The sequence below is a fragment of the Pleuronectes platessa genome, chromosome 14 (assembly GCF_947347685.1).
Source record: "Pleuronectes platessa chromosome 14, fPlePla1.1, whole genome shotgun sequence".
Taxonomy (NCBI): Eukaryota; Metazoa; Chordata; class Actinopteri; order Pleuronectiformes; family Pleuronectidae; genus Pleuronectes; species Pleuronectes platessa.
In genome coordinates, this window is record NC_070639.1 from 6869713 (window position 1) to 6891754 (window position 22042).

General features: G+C 42.4%; 1 protein-coding gene across 2 annotated transcripts; it reads left to right on the forward strand.

Moving 5' to 3' along the window:
• Positions 1-7392: 7392 nt before the first annotated feature.
• shox (short stature homeobox) lies at positions 7393-17786 on the forward strand. 2 transcript variants are annotated; one of them, XM_053439847.1, is made up of 5 exons: positions 7393-7850; positions 9605-9813; positions 12905-12962; positions 13141-13229; positions 15068-17786. In XM_053439847.1, exons 1-5 carry the CDS (start codon positions 7604-7606, stop codon positions 15365-15367), a joined length of 903 nt encoding a protein of 300 aa, XP_053295822.1. In that variant the 5' UTR covers positions 7393-7603; the 3' UTR covers positions 15368-17786. The 2 variants fall into 2 exon arrangements, with proteins under 2 accessions (XP_053295822.1, XP_053295821.1); XM_053439846.1 differs by having other exon boundaries at positions 15122-17786.
• The last annotated feature ends 4256 nt before the right edge of the window (positions 17787-22042 follow it).

Consider the following 22042-nt stretch of genomic DNA (forward strand, 5'->3'; position numbering starts at 1 on the left):
ATTCTCCAGGAAAACAACTTTGGAGGGGAGTATAGCTGGAGGCTTTGGGCCATTTGCTTTTTGCTCCTCTGCTGTGTTATCTCTTTAATATCGAGAGGGGAATCGTCTTCCAGCTAAGGGGTTGTTAACACGCACTAATACCTACTGATTAGACCTTCATGTAATGTGCCCACGTGTTTGTTGCCCGAAAAATCATCTGAGCTGAGGTGGATGGATGGCCTGGATGAGGGGATAGAAGGAAGGGAAGGAGAGGTGGGATGTTATGAAGAGAAAAAAATTAATTTGCAAAGTTGGTATATTTTATATTTGATTCAGCATTCTTTCAGTGAAACATCTACATTGGCTCCTATAGATGAGGTTTTTAATGAATTAGCTGTCTCTGCCTGCTCGTGAGGCGGCTGTGGTCTTCCTTCCATCAGACCTGAGCTGGAGCAGACCAGGATGGATGGATGAGCAGGTGCTCCCTGCCTACAGCAGCTCGCTGAGCTATCAACCAGCAGCTCATAATGACTGTCTGGAGATGGTGCCTACTACTGCCCACTTCATTAACATATGAAACAACATATGAGAAACATATAATTAAAAATGTAGCAGAATACTGAGAACACAGGGTATTACTAATGATGTCCTATCTCATTAATTATGATCCTAACACCTATGTACAAAGTTTCATTGGAGTATATTAACTAATGGAGCATGAAAAGATGACATTTTGGATGCCTCTACAAATTTTTTTTATGTTTTAATTCCTTTCTACTAATTCCTTTTATTTCAGTGCTAAAAAGTCTAATGTCGTGACCAAATGCCACGAAATCTCAAAGCTGAGAAAAGTCAAAATATTGCATCCCGCTCTTACCTGTGCTTGGCATCTAAACGCCACATTTGAAGACGTCAAACTGTCTTCGAGGCCGACAGTAAGTGGACTTGAGTTTGAATACAGTCACTGGAGTTGTGGCCTCTGTCTCTGCGGAGAGGAGAGAAGAGGAATTCAAAGGGATGAGATGTTAGACATGTCTGATAGGAGAGAGGCAGTGATTTTAGCTCGTTCATAACTTGCCTTCACCCAACAGACACAGCCTGCGGCACATGCCCGAGTCAGTCCAAAGTCGAACCCGCTTCTGACACACCGACGCTCCCACATACACGTACAAGTGGGTTTGCGGTTGTGTCACAGGCGCGGCGTGTACGACTTTGTCTCCGAATCAGGCCGCAGAGCTTTATTCGTGGAGGGTTGAACCCGTCTGATGACAAACTAAACTCTGCTCCTCTTCTTCATGCATCACCATTCTCTTCCTAATCTTTGGTATCTGTCCTCCATTCACCCCTTGTCTCCCTCCGCTCAGTTTTCTGGAGTGGACCCCTTCTCTGTGTTGTCTTCACCTTTTTTTAAACCCTCCAATCCACCCTGTCCCCTCCTGTCTCACCTCCGTCTCCTCTGTCTGGGTCGGGGCCTTCGGTTCTGTTAATTAATTCTAATGAAGTCGTCTATCAGGGACTCCTCTTTTCTCAACACCACAACATAAATCACTCTCTGTAAAAGATGTGATCCCTCTTTGTCCAACGCTCCGTGAACAGAAGAAGACAGACCCTCTCTCTCTCTCTCTCTCTCTCTCTCTCTCTCTCTCTCTCTCTCTCTCTCTCCAGACCGGCCTTTAATTGTGTGATTGAGAACGTGCAGCTTCACTCCTTAAAAGCCGCTCTGCCTCAAATGGCCACAACCCGGCGGACACCAGAGGGACCCCTTATAGCCTGCTGTGGCGAGACGCGCACATTGGCACACAAAGCGAGCGACATAAAACAGACACTTATCGTAAATGGGCCTCATTGGTCTCCGAAGACATTGTTAACATGTCTGTGGGATGGTTCCCCTGCCAAGAGGCAACTTGATCCACATTCGCAAAAATTAATTTCTATAACAAGCTGTGAGTGACTCACGCTGTCCAAACGGTAACAGTAATTCCAAATGGACAGCAATGAGAGATTTCACTGGAATCCCCATCAAACTGATTGCTGGGCATTTTTTCGTTTTCTGTAACAGTTCATCCTTTTCTCCACTTCTGCTGGACGTATAATAGTAATTATAAAGTGGCATTTTCTTCTTCTCGTTTCAGGTCCCTGCGCTGTGTCCCCCGTGACGCTGATGATGCAAACCTGTTGTAACACAATGTGAACGAGGCGCCCAGACACATCTAAATAATGTATAAATGATACGTCTTGTTAGCTCGGACTCGCAGGTTCAGTTGTCTTCTCGTGCACCAAATGATCAATGTCCTCCTATTATCCTCATGCACTCTCTGCAGCTCCATCCCCAACTCTCCCCCGCCTCTCCCCAGGTCTTTCATGTTGCCCTCTGGGAGCCAAACAAAACATGGGTTTCTACTGCAAATAAGGAGCTAAAACACCATGTGATCAGTCATGAATTATTTGAACCAGTATTGATTTGTATAAATCGTTGCATTTCCCCAGAGCGTTAGACCGAGAACAACAGTATCTTCGCAGGGGGATTTTGGGGGAAATACTCTCATTTTATTTTTGGCACGAATGAAAGGAAACGATTTGAAGGAAACGCTTGTATAATTAGTGAGTAGATTTAACGTGAAGAGCAAACGGTGCCTTGCTAAGAAGAGAAAGGGAACGAGAGAGAAGAGGAATATGTTTGAGCATTGTCAGTGGATTACTGTGTTTTCCCTGCAAATCTGCTCTGCATTTAAGGGTATAATGTCAATTTCATGCCTTTTTCTTTTTCTTCAACAAGAGGCCCCCGGTGCCCTGTGGGTAGATCGCAGTTAGAGAATACACAGGGAAAAATAACAATCCAGAGCGGAGAACCAACATATTCCCAAAACATCCTAGTTGAGTGCGAGCTAATGTTCAGCACATTGTGGTATTTTCATGTTGCATTTTTTTTTTTTCTTTCTTTCTTATTTTCTTGCCCCGAAAGCCTCATTTAGATGGCAGACGAGGCTTTTGAGCGCAGAGCAGCCTGAAGTCTCTGTGGACCGCTGCAGCTCTGGAAGAGGACCTAAATGAAGGCACCAGACAATGCAACAAACCAAGAGGTCCCTGCACCCCACAGACAAGCCAGAGGACTCTAATAAACAAACACACAGCCGCCATCATTAACGCGACTGTGAGTCATAATCCTCCTCTTCCTCACAAAGAAAAAGGTTTCAATTTTTTCCTACCAGGGGGGAAGAATCCAATTTTCCGCTTTCTGCTCGGCGCCACATCTGTACAGCATCTCCGCGGCGCTGAATCAGATTCAAGTGCACCGCTTTATTGCATTTTACTGCTGCTCCACTGTTCCCTATAGAATGAGATGATGATATTTGGAGATAAGCGCCGCTCTAAAAAAATAAGCTTTATGGTCATGGAAATGATATTAGGAGACGGAGGTGCAGTAGTTGCTTTTTAAGTCGAATTCTCAAAACTCACTCCTTCACTGTCTCAGGGGCGAGTAAAACATTTAGACAATCACATCTGTCATCCATTATGATTTTAGTGAAGTGTGGTGCAGAGAGATGAGCACTGGTGCGCATAGAAACATTCTCTAATATCTTTCCATCTCTTTTACTGACAGATAGAAGTGTTGTACTCTCACTGTGTCTTTGTTTTTAATTCCCATATTTGGAGTTAGTAAACCATTTAGTCAATAACTTCCCTCATAAGTGGAAAAAAAAGAGAGAGAGAAATGTTGGCAACCTTCCAGAAACTGAGACCTGTACTTGGGATGATCCGTGCCGTCTCACATGAGGGATTAGTCTGGAAAAGGGAACAGGTTGAACCAGCGTTGTGGTATTTGTTGGAGTGAGGTCTTGTGTCCAGGCTCAGACTCTTCCTGTTTATCTTTCCCCTCATCTCTCAGTATTCACACCCATAGGCCTACAGCTCATTAATGATATTAAACCTTCAATCCCAGTGTAAATCTTGATGTTCAGTCAGGAAGAGCAACACAGCCCCGCTCTGTTGACTGCTCTGCAATGTACGTCCCCCACTTCCTCTCCCACTCTTCCACACTGTCTCTTTCTCCCTCCTCCTACCTCCCTCCCTCTCCCTCTCTCTCTCTCTCTCTCTCTCTCTCTCTCTCTCTCTCTCTCTCTCTCTCTCTCTCTCTCTCTCTCTCTCTCTCTCTCTCTCTCTCTCTCTCACCCTCTCTCTCTCTCCCTGGTCTCATCCAGCCGGCACAGACTCATTTAAGTCTGCTGATGTCTTGATAATGTTCCAAAGCCATCAGTAGCAGGTAGAGGAGGAATTCCTCAGCTCGCTAATGAGCAGTAAATGGACGATCACGACATGAGTAGCTTTGTGGACAGTAAAAGAAAGTGCTTGGGTGCTTGGCACCCGCTGCAACTCGGTGACGACTATATTTCACTGGTACCTACAGAGGAACACGGGAGGAGGATTCAACAATGTATTTTCAGAGAGACTGCAAATTAGGTGACAACGAATGGACCAAATAAATAAATATATATACATATATACAGATATACCTAAATATATACACATATATGCACATATACATATATACAAATATGCTTAAATATATACACATATACATATATACTTATGTATATATATATATATATATATATATACACAAACAATGTACATTTAAAAAAAATTGATAGGTTGTAGTTTTGATATTATATTTTACATCTTGTTTATTGTGTTGCATGCGTAAAATCTATCTATCTATCTATCTATCTATCTATCTATCTATCTATCGATCTATCTATCTATCTATCTATCTATCTCTGTACAATGGACCTAAGTAGCCTAAATGAAAATGTTATATGTAAAATGTTATATATATGTATATACATATATTATTAATAACATAAGATGACTTATAATGTAGACTGGGACGATGATCAACAGTGATGAATAAAAAACATTTAAATTAGAAAATTAATAAAATTGACATTTGCCCTGATTTTTATTGGAAATACATTTAACTTTTACAATTTGAATACAATGAAGAAAAAAATATATAGATACTATACAACAACACTCGTTCTGAATAATAATAATAATAATAATAATTATAAATAATAATATATTGTTATTATTAATAAGAATAAAAATGATAGTTGTAGTAGTACTAGTGTTATTATTTAGGTATTTTGGGACTCTCAGGCCACAGATCTATGGAGCTGACACCACACACTTTGTCCTGTGGTCGTCCACACTGGATAGAATAACAACCGTAACACTGATGATAAATAAGTTAGTGAATAATTCAAAAATAACACGACGTGTGGGTGTGTGTTTTGGGTGTGTGTGTGTGTGTTGTAATTTTTCACGTGCAGCAGGAAAGGCGGGGCGCGTGGTTCGTGGGGAGAAATGAACGCGCGTTGGAAATATGATTGAGGCCCCTTTAAGAGTTTTGGCCACTGGAAGTGAAGCGACAGCCGCGTCGGTGCGCGAGGAGCTTCCCTCCTGGATCCGCTCTGTAGTTCTGCAGGCTGCTGCTCATTGGACAACACCAGCCTCCAGTCAACGAGATTACACGAACCGAGATTTTTTAATCTTTATAGAGAAGCCCTGCTCTTACTGCAGCTGCTGTGTGATCTCCTGAAACATAGAGTAAAATGGATAAAATGATTGCCTTTATATACAAAAACATATACACTCATTAATTAATCTAACACTGTGATCGCCAAAAATAAACACACACTGCCTCTAGGTCTTTGTTCCTTCATTATTTTGGTATAGACATTTTTTATCTTAACAATAAATATTGTTGCATCTTCATTCCCACTGATTGGCTGACATTTTTTTGATTTTGTATGTACGTGCACGTGGTCTCATCCACTCTGGAAATATTACATTACGCATTAAAATGACCAGTGAACAGAAATATTACATCTGTTATCTTGTACATCTTTCACAGTCCATTTGGCCCATTCTGAACCCCTGTGCGTAAATATCTTATAACACCTTGATTTTTATTTTTTAAGGAAGCCCCTGTTGGTGAATTATTTCGTTTCACACGCACAAACACACACACACGCGCGCAAATTAAAAAGCGCCTTTTGTAAACGCCACTTTATTGTGAGATGGTACCGGGGCACGCGACTGGGAGCGCAGATTTGCGTCTTAAAGAGGATTTAGGTCTATTAACAACAAAAGGCGCAGTTCATGGCACCAGGGAGAGACCTCGACGTGTGCGTCAGGCGCACTGATGTGGAGCGGGCGCGCTGATAAATGGAGAGACATCAAACCGAGTCATTATGGAGCTGAGATATGAGACTTTCACAGTGGCGGGCCGCTCTGGGCGGCGCACCCAGGGGATCACACTCCTCTCCCGGCCTTTTGTGTTTGTGTGCTGGACTGATGAACGACTTAGATAACGTTAAGCCATTATGGGCTCACTTATTCCCACGAAAAGCCTGTAAATAGAGGGAACATTTTTTCACTGCTGATTCCTATTGATTCGCGGCCCATATCCGTAACCGTAAACCACAGAGGATCACAAGTGAATACTCAGATGGGAGGCGAGTTTACAAGCAGCCAAATATTAATTACAACATTATCCCGTAATTAAATATGTGTTGCTGTGGATCGTTGGCTTCTTTCTCTTTTCATTTTGATCTACAGTCCTGGTAATGCACTTGTATGCAGCTGGTAAATAACTTCACACAACAAAAACATGACTTCTCCTGCAGTAGAATTGGGGGGAAATAAATGTTTGAGGCCTAATATTTTTTTCTGAAATTAACAGAGCCGAACGTATGTCTCTTAAAAACTATTTTTTAATAAATTGATAATTTCTACGTTTTGACATGATTTAAAATGTGCGCCATGCAGACCCCACATAAAGAGACTATAAATCCAATCAGCTGACGCACCACAGGTTATAGGTGGAGTTCCGCTCAGATTAATATCTTTCAAACTAATTTGCCAGCTCAACAAACGCAAAAAGGAAAAAAAAAATATCAAGTGACGGAACCCCCCCCCCCCCCCCCATCCCCCTCCCCACAAACATTTATACCTCCCATAATCGCGTTAATTAAATTTTCGTCGAATTAATTAGACACGCAGGCCAGCAGCCATACACAGCCTCCACGCATGGGGCCGATCCACCGTTGGCATTTTTAATGACCCCGTAATTCAATTAACCGCCTCCATCAGCTCCATCATTGATTTGTGGAGGAAGAGAGAGAGAAAGAGAGAGAGAGAGAGAGAAGGAGGAAGAAGAAGAAGAAGAAGAAGAAGAAGAAGAAGAAGAAGGGGAAAAAAAGCTGCTGAAAGTTGAATTCTGCAAAGTCGAGGCGGCCTGTAATTGCTCAAGACACAGATCGGAGAGAAGAGGGGGTGGGGGGGCCGGGCTGAGGTGGCCGTGTATAAATAGTGTGCTCTCAAATACACAGTCACAACAGCAGGAGTGATCTCACCTCCTCTCCACCCCTCCTATCTGCCGCTGCTGCCAGCCTCAGCCCCCCCAAAAAACACAGCGCTACGTCCGTGAGCAGTGGTGCCGCTGGTGTGGTGGCGTGTGCGCACAGAGACAGACGAGACGCGACTGTGCCCGGTTGTATTCCTGGCGGTCCACGGTGGATTTCCCCTGACCAGGACACACTACTGAGCGACAGCAGCGACCATGGAAGAGCTTACGGCATTCGTGTCGAAGTCGTTCGATCAGAAAACCAAGGAGAGCACCAAAGAGAGTATCACGTACAGGGAAGTTTTGGAGAGCGGCTTGAATCGGGCGAGGGAGCTGGGCAGCCCGGAGACAAACCTGCAGGACATAGCGGAGGGCACCCACTGCCCGGTGCATCTGTTCAAGGACCACGTCGAGCTGGAGAAGGAGAAACTCAAGGACTTTAATGTTTCCAGAGGGACAGATGGTAAGATCTGGTTTGGTTTTTTTATATGAACAAACCGCCCCGTGCAGGGGATTGTGTCGGGGAAATGTCTCAAGTTCAGTTGTCTTGAATCGGCAGCGAGTCTTTCTTTTCTTTCTTTTACAAACCCCTGCAAATCCGTGCGTAAAACAGTTTTAATTCCACCGCCGTGCGCCTTCACTGCACGTACAAAGTTTACGCATTATTCTCTTTATTAAAACCATTATTTTTACAGAGCAGGAGGCGGGCCCATGATCTGACCGTCGTTTTAACTGTTTGAGGATTGTTTTCAGACATTCAGCCTCGGGTTAAACGAAAAAAAAATACCCTGGTATTTCTTATAATTCTAACAAAAATAATTATTATCTATTGTTTCTGTGGCGTTTATAAATTTTATTTAACCTTATGTAATGAACAATTAACATTGTTTGCCAAAACAAATAAACATCTTTCAATAATCCAAGATAAACCTTCAGCATTTCCAATTTACTTAACTTGTTTCTCTGTTAGTATTTTACAGAGCTTTTATATTGAATGTGGCTTCATTTAAAAGTACAACTGCAATGCTATTCTGATGTAGTTTCCCTTTTGTATGACGTGCAATATTCTCTACATTATGTACCCCAAATCAAATTTAAGCTTCTTATAATTTGAACAATCTGCCACTACACAAATGAAAAATGGATTTTCCTTCAAAAACCCTCAAATTTATGAAATATTAAAAAAGTGCAGTGAGACAGTTGGACAGACCGATGTGCAGGGAGGACACGTTCAGACATTCAGTGAAGGTTCTTTAACTTGTTTCTATATTTATCTTGTAGCAGCAGTGCAAATAAGGCTCTGTACTTTTCTCTATTCTTCCTTTTTACTTTTTCATTAAATTCAGACCACAGGGAGGATGTCTGCCTCTCTCTGTGTGCGTGAGTGTGTGTGTGTGTGTGTGTGTGAGAGAGAGAGAGAGAGAGAGTGTGTGTGTGTATGTGTGTGCTTCATTTGATATTTATATAAAATCAAATGCTTTTCAGCTGTGGGGGAAAAAAACACACTTTCACGTCAACAAACTACAAACAACAAAATGCGACAAGAACATTGAAGTAATTGCAGCAGTTGTCAAGTCTGTTACTAATAATAACGACACACATAACAGCTAATGGTGCAGTATATAGTCCAATTAAAATACAATAAAGCCTATATACTGACAACCTAAAAAAAACACAAGTATTTAAAGTTTAAATGAAAAAAAAGAATAAATTACTCCACATATTTGTATTTATAGTCTGGAGTAACTCCTCTGTGTTTCACTGGAGCAGGTAATGGGCCTAAATCTTTCTCAGCTTCAGTCGGGACTTTAAATGGCTTATTAATGTGACATGGCATGTATTGACTGATTTACCTTTACAACTGCACTGACACAGCTCACTGACTTATGGAGGCTGGAAATGTGCAGCCACAGGGCCCTCTCTGGAAGAATTAGGGTGTATATGTATATGTGTGTGTGTGTGTGTGTGTGTGTGTGTGTGTGTGTGTGTGTGTGTGTGTGTTTGTGTGTGTGTGTTACAGCCAACTAACAGGCCCAAAGCAGGGGGCCCAGTGTTGGCTATGGGGGACCCACTACTGTAGGCTATATATTCGTAAGAGTGAGAGAAAGGCCGTGATGGGTGCGCATTTACGCGTCTCCCCCAGGAGGCTGTAATGTCCAGTACTGAACGCGTCCTTTCCTCTTCCCCTCTCCCCCCTAACCCCGGGCCGCGTAATAGGGATATACGAGTGCAAGGAGAAGAAGGAGGACGTGAAGTCGGAGGACGAGGACGCGCAGGGCAAACTGAAGCAGCGGAGGAGTCGCACAAACTTCACCCTGGAGCAGCTGAACGAGCTGGAGCGGCTCTTCGACGAGACGCACTACCCGGACGCCTTCATGAGAGAGGAGCTGAGTCAGCGGCTGGGGCTGTCCGAGGCCCGGGTGCAGGTGAGGACCCCTCTGCCTGGTGCTTCCCCTTTTTCTAACTGACGCATGTGTCTGTTAAAACACGGATCTGCAGACCGAGCCACAACACAGGAAACCACGTTTGTCCCACAACATTTGCACAGAGACTGTGCGTCTGCAGCGATCACAGCCTCCTGCTCCACCAGACAGTGTTATTGCTGCTTTGAGGGATATTATTGTTAGACGATGCATTGGCTGATATATTTCTTATAATATGTGAGTGAGATGTTCTTCGATTTGTAGTTGCGTTCCAATTTTTTTTAGAAGAAATCTAAATATTGCGCCACATATGGAAAACAATAAATCCCATAACTTATTTACCCGTAAAATAATTAATGTTGTAAAAAGAAAAGGCTAGAGGGGAAGTTTGTTGCCCTTTTTCTCTTCTCTTTCATTCTAAATAATTCAGTTAGCCGGGCTCGAGTTCATGTTGATCATGTTTTCAACCTTGCAAAAAATGCTACAAAACGAAATACTGGGTGAGCCTCAGGTCTTGTTTCAATAATTATAAAATGTGTTAAAAATTACAAAACAAAAATAGTGCAGGGTTTTCCTCCTGGATCTTCTGTGATGTCAATACATCATGTGTCCTGCAACATGCATAAAATTAAAAGCCCATCAGTCTCCAGGCTGGTTGACCCCCCCAGACCTCTGAGATTAATGATGCAGCTTCTGTCCCCTGCAAAAGCTCCAAGTCTGAAATATTTTGACAATATTCCTGCAGTGACATTTAACTCTGCTACTCTGACATTTGTGTGAAATTCTGCAAAACATTGACTGGATGCTTTGGGATTCAAATAATTCAAATTTAGGCTGAATATTTAACCATATTTGTCCACTATGTGTTTCCTGTGATGTAATTAACAGGGCGCTAAATAGCAAAAACAGAAATTCAGTATTTATAAAGGCAGTGGTTTGTTATTATAGATATCAAACAAGTTTAATCTGCTGTAAATCACCCGGGATGATCGGGCGTCCATCAGCAGGCCTGCAGCCTCCACTCCTACGATCCTTGGAGGAGGAAGAGGAGGATGAGGAGCAGTGACGAAGAAAAAATCCCCAGCAATGATTAAAATGAATGAAGAGCCTGAATGGCTGCTTCAGGGGACGCGCTCTTATGTCAACTCGTATCCCTCCTCATTTTCTTTGTAATATCTGCCATAGGCTTGATGTAGTGTCGCCATAAAAACACATTAGAAATAACTCGATTCTGGCCCAACTCTCGCTGCTGTTCACCATCTAATCGGATGAATACAAAGCCATCACGGAGCTTTATAAGCCCGTCGACTACCGGTTTGAGTCAAACACGGTCGGACTTGCAGGGCCACACTTGCAGTTATCACTAATAAAGTGTGAATTAAAAATAATTGATGGTGTAAATTTGCTTGGTAAAGACCCCAAGTTTGCGTTTCCTGTGCGTAAAGTGGATTTGGACGCACAGGAGACGTCGTTCGTGTTTTATTGGAAAATAAAGCATTTTTTTTAAACCCCCATGTTTTGGACACTTTTGGGGACACGCTGCCTCCTCACTCTCTCGCACACACTCGCACACACTCTCCCTGTGCGTTCGAGTGAATTGCAGCCATGAGAACCTGCGCTCCGAGCAGCTGTCAATGAATCTAATTGAAAGTTATGAGAGCTTGGTGAGGAGCAGGCAGTAATTCGGTTAGGACTAATATCTTTGGGTTTCTGGCGCGCTGCTAAATTAAATGTCATTATTCACTGTCTCTAATAAAAAATCAAAAAGGAAATGAGATTAGGGTATTTGTGAAGCGCATCATTGAGTGGTCCTTAATGAAGAAATAACTGTCTGAACCAGTGTAGTTCACTTTGCTTAACATACTGGCGCGTAATTGGAATTGATCTCGGTGCCCGTCTAATATAAGCCTTGATTTATCTGAGGGGTTTACTGTGCGTCTATGCAAAATCACCTGGGATTTTCATAAACACCTTTTCTAGCATCATTTAACCGCTGAGCAGCTCACCGCTCAGCGCCCCAACACATCCATCAGAATGCAGCGTGGGCCACTATTCATAATAACAACAACTGTAATGATGACATCAACAACAATAATAATATTGATAACAACAACAATTATAATAATAATTATAATAATAACGTTATCATAATTATATTAAATTAGTATAATATCTTTATGCTTATTAAATCTCAGGCTGGAACATATTACTTTAACGTCCCCGCAATGTGTGGACATACAATCTTAAGATTGAATTTTAAAGAGCGAAACAATATATTTATATTTTCACATCACTTTTTCATTATTTGAAAACTCTATCGACCGCGGTGCTGCCGCAGCCTCATCCACACGACGTCCATCGTCGCGCCACGCAACTTAAAATGGCTCCGCGGCACCTTGATTCATCATCCTCCTCATTATCTTCATCCTCGTCCTCCTCGTCAGTCTGTGCCCTTTGTGTAATTTCGCATCTGTAAATGATAATCAGTGCGGGTTCGGAGTAGGGGGGGATAATGTTATTCACGGAGGCAAATTAGGCTGATGATGATTAACAATAGAAGCCTGCAGCTCCACAGACACTCAGCACACTGCAGGGGGCTTAACGAGGATTATTTCTCATTTCAAAAAATATCCTTTTAAACCAAATGTCACAGTATAATTCCCATAATGTTCCCCCAGCCTCTGTGAGCCTGTGGTGGATTACTCACTGCTGAGTTTACAGTGAACTTAGTTGTTTTTGATGACCTATAAAACCACTGTGTTCTCATAATAATGAACTGTGAAGCCCAATGATAAGTTTATAAAGTGTTTTATATTCACCTATATCATTTTTTACTGTGGGGTATTTTCCATAAATCTTGTTAGTTTCCCATAAATGTTTTTATTATAGAAGTATTTCATAGTACATTTTTATCAACTGACAAATAAGATTTCATTTGAACTTTCATAAACTATATGTGCTTTTCCTTTATTTGTTAAAATGAGTGGCCTCTCAACAAATTACAACTTTATTAAAATAACATCTGGAATGAAATAAAAAATAAATTTTTGTTTCGATGTCTTTGTCTTATCTATGATTTACTTTTCATTCACAGGTCTGGTTTCAGAACAGAAGAGCAAAATGTCGAAAACAAGAAAATCAAATGCACAAAGGTAAATATCTCTTCTTCAAATTTTGTATATTCCTTTTTTTTTGGTTATTTTACTTTAACTCTTTGCACTATTTTAATATTTCTTTTTCACTGCACGTGGAAAAAAAACCTCTGACTTTCTCATCTCACATAACAACAACTGTCTGGCCGTCTGACAGACATCTTTCCGTTCTCTCCAGGTGTTATTCTGGGCAGCGGCAGTCACCTGGACGCCTGCAGAGTAGCACCCTACGTCAACATGGGCGCTCTCCGGATGCCCTTCCAACAGGTAGGCCTCCTTCTCCTTATTAGCTGACGAAGCTTGAAAAATATAATCGAGCTCAGGTTGAATTAAATGTAGTAAAAGTTTTAAACAATGCAGGCAGAGTTGCAGTAAAATTAAAAAAAGACGATTACTCAGCATCCTGTGATGCAGGGGTGGCCACTGAGGAATCTGTAATGGAGCTACGGGTGTGATTCTCAGAGTCAGAGTAGGCTTTCTATATTTGTACATCCACATGAATCTAGGCCACCAGTGTAGCTATTAGATGGAAGGGATGTGTGTTGGAGGAGGGAGCAGCTCCGACCTCAGTGCACCTTTCACCTCTTGGCTGCGTGGAGAGGCTCGGCCTCTGCAGGCAGAGGGGAGCTAGGTGGACGGACATTTGATCTGCTGCTATCTGCTTCTGTGTCCTGGCTGCTTTGTTGTCCACTTGACCCTGGTGAAAAAGCAGCGGCCTAATTAAGCCAACAGCGTGGCACATAAAAGAGAGGATGAAAGCAGGGGAATGGAGTCGGGCTCTTATGGATATTGGCGTTGAGCTGCACTGGCAGGGGTGGAGGCTTGAGGCCTGCATACTGAGAGAGAGGCACACTGTATGAGGGTGAAACAGGCAGTGCCATACAGGCTGCACAATGCAGCATACGCATATGAAACAACTGAATGGACAGTCTTGTGGTGGGGTTGGGTGATGACTTGACATCGCAAGGTGTGAGGGTTAAATGAGGCCGGAAACCTTTGCATCCATCTTCAGGATCCAGAGAGAATGCCAGGATGCCACAATCCTCTCACATAAAATAAAATAAAATACATATGCAAGCTGGGAGTTTGTGACACATGTACATACACGTGTGTGTGAAGACATATCAGTGAACACACACGTCAAACCTCCACCACCTGTTTGGACGGGGGTAGCATTTGTCTGTGTCGACTCCTCCAGAAAATCCAGTCTCAGTTTTCCACGAGTGCTTCTGCGATTTCATCCGAACTCTGGGAACTATCGGTCCCAGCTGCAGTTTGTTACCTGGTTGTTGGTGAATGAGATCCGTGGAGCTGCCGAGCAACGATAAATCTGTGGTTCTATTGAGTTTCCCCTTTCAGTGACCAACTTCAGCTCCAGTCATCCTCAGTATTTCTAGGCTGAAATATGAAAGGCAGCAAAGCGGCAAAATAATATATATAACAATTTTTTTGTCAAGTTAGAACTTTGACTTTATATCATTCTATTTTGGTTGGAGAAGAAAGTATGAAATAGTTGAGTTTTCCCACTTCTTCCTGTGGTGTTTGAAACACATGAGAAATGGCAACAGGCTCAGTTCGCTCCCTCTGAAGTGAGCGGATGCTTAATTTTCACCTACTTCTTATAAAATAATTGCCAAGAATGTGAAAACTGATATTCTATGCTCCTTATGGTTTCTTTTTTTTCCCTTGACTCAGGAATATGTCTGGATAAATATTTATAACTCCAAATATGTGAATGTCTTTTTAGTGCAAAATTGTTTATTTATGCAATTGAATACATAATCAGGATAACAAGACTGCATATTTCCAAGGGTATAACGGCGTCCTCAGTCTGAATTAAACAAATCTGTTCTGGGTCCTAGAAAGACTTTGATTCTGGATGATTAAATTGGATTTGGTGTCTGAGAGCAACGTATGATTCATTAACTTTTAGAATAGCTGACATGAAGAAAGGGCTCAAGTGGAGAGTGCAGCCCTTAAATATTTTCTTAGAAAACATAGTGTAAGCAACAGCTTTGAGGGGGTCAAATTTGAGGGGGTATTTAATAGTGTCAGAGTGTGAAACCCGAATCCTAGACCCTCTTCACACACACACACACACACAGACACACGGCCCGAGGCTCCGATGCCGACTAATTTTATATTTCGCTATCCTGCAGGTCCAAGCCCAGCTCCAGTTGGACGGCGTCGCCCACTCACACCCCCACCTGCACCCTCACCTGGCCGCTCACGCTCCCTACCTGATGTTCCCACCCCCTCCCTTCGGACTACCAATCGCATCTCTCGCCGATTCAGCCTCTGCAGCGGCGGCAGTGGCGGCGGCTGCCAAAAGCAACAGCAAGAACTCGAGCATCGCCGACCTGCGACTCAAGGCAAGAAAACACACCGAGGCTCTGGGACTCTGACCCCACCGGGCTGCCCCTCCGCTCGCCTGATGCCCATAATCGCCTCTCACACAAGACTGGGCTTGTGAAGGGGCCGTGACACTCACAGCTAAAACTAAACTAAACAAAAACACTGAGTGAGAATGAAAAGAGAGGAACACATACAGAGAGGGGGGAGAGAGAGTATGTGTGGGAGAGAGAGGGGGAGAACAGTGGAGGAGGAAAATAAAAAGGAGGAGGGAGTGAGAAAATTGTCACAAAACCAGCTGCCAAAACAAACCACTTGTAGAGAACGGTAATTAAATACCAATGAAATCACCTTTTACTTTTCGCCCCAACAGGCAGGACTTCTGCGGGGCCAGTGGCTCAGTCCACTCCAGGCACAGATCACATCCCAAGGACCGTACAAACACATGTGGATGTCTGTCTGAGGTTCGGGCCGGGGCCCGTCAGACCAGAGGACGTTAGAACAAAGCAAACTGGCAGGCAGCAGCAGGGCCAAAAGCAGAGCCTCGCTGACGCTGGCTGCCGCCATGTTGACAATGCAAACAGGTTGAGCATGTGGGAAACAGACTCACACACCACCTCACCGAAGCATTGGAACAGCTCTCACCTTTACATCCCACCCCCCCCCCAACCCCCATAGAAAAATGAAGGAAAAAAAAACTTTAAAAAAGGCCATATTTGTCTCCAACCACTGTGTTCCATGCTGCTGCCAAGTGCATGAGCTCTAATGGAGGACCATTCTGGGACTGGCCTCCATCCACACCTGACACACTCGCTCGACAACTGTTTTTAACACTGCCATTCAACACGCCGGCAGCCCCCCCGCATCTACAAAGTGAACGGTCTCCATTACGGTTTGATATCCCTCTTCTTCTGGACTTGTGCTATAGCAAAAAAAAGCAACAACTCCTTTTCCCTCGCCGCAGAGGGGAGAGACATTTCCTCTGTGTCGCTGGGCATGTGTCGGCGAGGTCCGGTTTGCTTTTCTCCTCACAAGCGTGCTCCCTCTGTCCTGATTTCTTTCTGTTGATTGTGTTGTATCCTGGGTAAAGAAGTGATGATATGCCTTTGCACTTCAGGTCTTGTATGTGGGTGTTTACAAATGGCACTTACAAGCAGATACTACTTTACTAATTAAAAAGGGGGAAGGGGAATTTGATATCGTCATGTGATCAGCAAAACGGACATTATCTTGGACAAAGGGTATAAATGCGAGTTTTTTTCTTCTTTTCTTTGGAATTCTGAAAATATGAAGAAAGCATCAGTCTAACTGAAATGCAATGGTGTGCAGTTTAAGTGCAATACTGTAAATAGCAAAAAAAATAAGAAAAAATAAGTAAAAACAGCTAGCGAGTTAGCTCTCAACGATAAAGAGACCCAATGATTTTCTGTTGCTTTCGGTGCACTGTTGGAGTTTTGAATTTCCTTTGCCAAACACACCAGTCTCTTCTACGGCAGTGTATATTTTGTTGAGTTGAAGAAAAGTCACTCGAAAAACCAGGTGCCATATCCCGCCGACCCTCCTATGTATCCAAGCGGTTTTGTATACATCAGGTACAGTTGTCACTTGTTGAGGAAGACATGAGCACATTTTTTCTAAGCTGCAGAAATAAGGGTTGAATTAAAAAATAATGATCTTCGCTCCTCTACTAACACGAGAGAAAAATCCACTTACTGACAGATTTTGGGGAAAATGTTCATACTAGAATCAACAAATCAGCATTGTAATCCAAAACCAAGCAGTTGTTTACAATATGATTCGCTTAATTCTGCATGTTATATGTGACATTTCATCGTTTTGATTTCCACCTAATCCAGACTGTGTTTCACAAATTCCTCCGGACAAAAAATCGCGACGTGTGGATTGTTTTTGAAAACTCAAAGATTATTTTGACAACCTTTTCAACGCTGCGGTCAGAGCAGGCGACACACGTGCAGCCCCGCTCGCGGCCTGCGTACCTCTAACAGTCTTCAAACCAACAATCTCTCTGTTCACAGACCTCCATTTAGAATCGTTTATCTATGTCTCCATTTTAAATTAAACATATGGGTGTTTTATTTATTATTTTTGTCAAAAAGGTTTATGAAAGATGAAATAGTTGAACTACAAGTGTACATTTTTACATGGCTTTGCATTTATTTTTGTATGTTTTTTTTGTTTTTTTTAAGTGTTTGAATTAGGAGGTGTGGCTGTAGTGCATTGTTTGCCTAAAAAAAATGTAGCGTGTCCAAGTTTACAAACATTTCAGGGATGGTTGAATTTAATAATACTCCATGGAATTTGTTGTACCCATTTAAATGATTCATCATTTCATATGCAAGCATGCCTAAACATGAATCATCGTACAGTTTGTTTTTTCCCCCCGTTTGATTCACAAATTATGAATGTACATCTTGTACAAGTAAACTATCAATAAAGTTATAAATATTTGTACTCAAGCTTTAAAATTTGACTTGTTAACCCGCACAAGAAACATCCAGTTTCATTCAGCAACGTACTTTGTACACAGGAACACAAATGAGACAACAACCCTCGTTAATTAAATACACAACTGATCACGTTTTAAAGAAGGCAACCACTCTCCAGAGCTGATCCCCTCCCCTTTAATATCTCAAATATTTTCGATCCTCACACACGTTCCTGCTCTCTCCACGCCTCACACCGTGTTGGGGCTGATGCTCATCAACTGTCTCAACCTGTGGATCAATATCAATATCGTTCAAAAGTTGGCATTCACACAGACTCCGCGTTAGCCGGCCCAGCTCATCACGTCCAATATGGGCCTCACAGCGACAGAGAAAATTGAGCTGCTATAAAATCCAGATGCACCCCCCACGAGCGTGGAGCCTCGTGCAGGGGACGACTCTCTGCCTGTGATCGTCAAAATGACATAGATAGCGTTTGTGCGGGAAAGAAGCGGCGCTGCAACGTCGTCAAATAGAAGCAAGATGGCTGTAACCGGAGCCTGGAAGTGCAGCGGGGGAAACAGGCAGCCAACGAGAGACGTGTGGGATAGTGGACGCATGACATGTAATGTGCTCTGAGCTCAGACGGGATCTTTTCTCCTCGCTCCAACGGCGTTGATTAACTTTGAGCAGATGATGTGAGAAGGTCAGGAGTGGCCATGTGTTCATCAGCGTCTGCATTTGACACACACACACACACACACACTTTTATGGATTATTGCTCTCTACATCCATTTGTTTGACCCACACATACAAAATTTTGCACTTCTAAAATGCTCAAATCATGGGTCTGCCTTATTTTTAAGTACATCAGCTTCCCCCGGGACCTTAATTCCAGATGTGTGTACACAGAGTAATTAGACCATGTGGTATAGTGGCCTATTGTCTGAACCCCGTACAGGAATTAGTCCAAATGGCGTCCTGTTGAGTGCAGTACCCCCTAGAAGGTCGCCGCGCGTTCAATTTGTACCTCTCTGCTCATACATCAAGATTGAGTGATATAGTCGCAGACTGATGGCTCCCTATTTACCCAGTGACCCCTCCGGCTGGGGCCTGCTGGGCCGGCTCTGGAAATAACAGCATCCTTTTATGTGTACTAATAATTAGCAAGGCACACTCGGCCATCCATCAAGCACCAATGAGCCATGGCTGCTTTGTCAACATGTTCAGGCACATAAAGCTATTTATGTTGGCCACAGGTAACCAATACACAATAATATATTAATAGGGAGGGGGAGGAAAGTGTGTGTGTGTGTGTGTGTGGAAATTAGTGGACAGCTGTGCTCACTATTAAATTTACATCTGGATAATCGTTAATGAGCTTCACTTTTTCTTGTGTCTGAATTTCCTTGTTTTAAGAGAAGTGTGCAGCTGAGCCTGAATTCATTGAAAGATTTATTACAAAACAACTGACACGCTCTGTATTATGGGATGGAGTTCAATGAGTACCTACCAAACTGTAACAGTGGCTGTTTTGATCTTCAGAAAATGTCCCATTCTGCTTCGTACGAGCACCGGGCTGCAAAACATGCGAGTCCCAGAGGTCTGAGCCGCGGTGGTATGCTGCCGCTCCGGCTCATCAGCGGTCAAGTGCTCAGGGGTCACGTGAAAATAGTTTTTATCACATTTCATTCTCATAATCCTCTTTGAAATGTCACACACAACTATGATCAGACGGAATGTGAGCTGTCGCAGCCTTAACGTAAATCTGGCAGTGGTGTGAAATGACATGACAGAGCTTATAGGCCTGAGAAGACAGTGAATATTTAGCTCAAAGACACGGAGCCGGAGCGTTTAGTCAGTGTAGCTGTATCGAAATACCTCGAGGAGCTACTTGCCACAGCTCTGAAAATAACTGTCTTGTGTTTGGTTTAGCTGAGAGTTGTTTTTTTCGTTTGGGGTTCTGTTCCGGCAGCTTCAGCTTGTAGCTTGAAGTGAAGCCACCCAGAGAAACCTCAGCTGAAAACAATTGAGCTGAAGTGCTGAAGTCACTACGGTCGGCAGCGGATCAAAAGGACGCCTTTCATCCCAGTTTGTTTGGGCTAGACTTGGGTTTGCTTTGTTGGCTAATGCTCATAAATGTATCTGGAGTCATCAACAGTGCAAAACTATATTAAAACTTACATTTTAAGTCTGGGTCAACACTCAAGATTTCTTTCTTTTTTTTTTCGCAGAAGAGGCGGAGAGTGTCAAGAAATGAAACTTTGAAAATTGAGGAAAGAAAGAAAAATAGCAGAGCATTAAGTTCACATCGCGTTCAGCCGTTTATGTTGCAGTCATTAGCGGTTTATATTCAGTTCAATGTTTTGGCTTGTGTTGTTCTAATCCAAGTCAGTTATCGGTTGATAAAAACACAATATTTTCTGTCCAGTTGCAGCGTAATGTCCCATCCATTTGGAGTCATTAGTGGAAAAGAATCAGCTCCATCTGTAAATACTGAAGCCAGGAAAAAAAAAGAAAGTAAAATGTGACTATTTGTCTAAATGTAATTATTTAAGTTGAGGCTTGAACTTGCTCAAGTCATGATAAACACACACACACACACACACACACACACACACACACACACACACACACACACACACACACACACACACACACACACACACACACACACACACACACACACACACACACACACACACACACACACACATTTAACTTTTACACTAACTGTAGTCACTTAAAAGACAGATGTAGCATGAGATATGGCGGCTGTGTTTAACTTGTCTCGGTTTGTTCTTCAATCTTCTGGTTTGCTCTGGTTAAACTGGGTTTCTCTGTTGTGGAGTGTCGTTGCAGCTCCATCCAGTGGGCTCACGGTAATTCTGACCAGAACCTTTTTTTTTTTTCTCTTTCTTTTTCATCTCTCTTTCTCTCTCTGCTCGGAAGATACAGCCACGATATTCGAGAAGCAGTTTCACATAGCAGCCAAGTCAAAATTGTTCCAAATGTAATCACTCTAAAAATGATCAGACAGGCTCATGTAAAGTATCGGTGTCAACAATGGATTTATTTAAGTCGTACTTATGAAAGAAGGCTGAATAAAACAGTCATGTGATGAAATTTCAGATGTGAATAAGCCTTTTTATGTAGAAGACATTTTAAAATCTCACAGTAGGGAAAGCACAAGGAAAAAACTGTTAACCATGGCTGACTTCCAACGTTCATTGAAATGATTCAAAATACATCTAATATGCAGCTTGTGTTATTATCCACATTTTAAGAACGTTTGAACTGAAAGGGATAAAGTCGACATTTTGTTAACATCTTTGTATTTTAGTGCTGTAATACAAAAGCCGTAGCTTGCTTTACACAACTATTGTGACTTGATCATTTTAAGAAATGAGAATGTCGCTGAGTAGAGCTCACTATACATGTCCACAGTTTTTTTCATAAAGGCTTTATTTCTTTAGAAATCCACAAAAACTTGCAATGTAAAACAAAGTGATATAGAAAGTCACCCCGATCTGGATCTGCACAAAAATAATGTGTTTTTCCTTTACCCATACCTCAAATCCTTCCACTTGATTTCATTGAAATCGTTTTATGCTAGGAGTTTTAGCATAATCTTTCTATAAAACAAATGAACACAGACGAAAAAACGAGCCCTATAGTTGAGGTAAAAATAAAATGTCTACTTCCTGTTTTATTTTGCTCTGTTGAAATTACAATCATACAATTACACTCAATATTTAACCAAACAGATAAATAGCTAATATTTATTTCCAAATGGAATCAGACCCCTGATCAGCACTCCTTAAAGTTGTGAACTTGGATCTGAACATTTAGTTAATTCTGTAAAAACATTTGACTGTACAATATTCACTGCACACAAACCAGGTAGGATGAACACAGTTTTTCTAACTTCACTTTGTACCATAGACTTCGTCCGGCACAGAAACAATACAAACTGACAGTATATTGTAGAACCTTTTAAGGAGGACTCACTAATGACACTAATGACTAATTCTGACGCAGCTCGTGAGCATCAACGCAGGCCAAGCAAACAGACCATTCCAAACTTCCTGACGTGATTTTATTTATAAAGAATAAGAAGTAAAGGACATTTTGATGCACATAGTTCAAGTGAAAATATCTTTATTGTGTGGGTGGTGTGGGATTCACTGCAATAACATTGAACATGTGAGTCTGTGTTGTTCTCACTGACAGTTATTCATGTTCATCACCTCTTTGAACTGCCCACAGTCACTTGACAACACA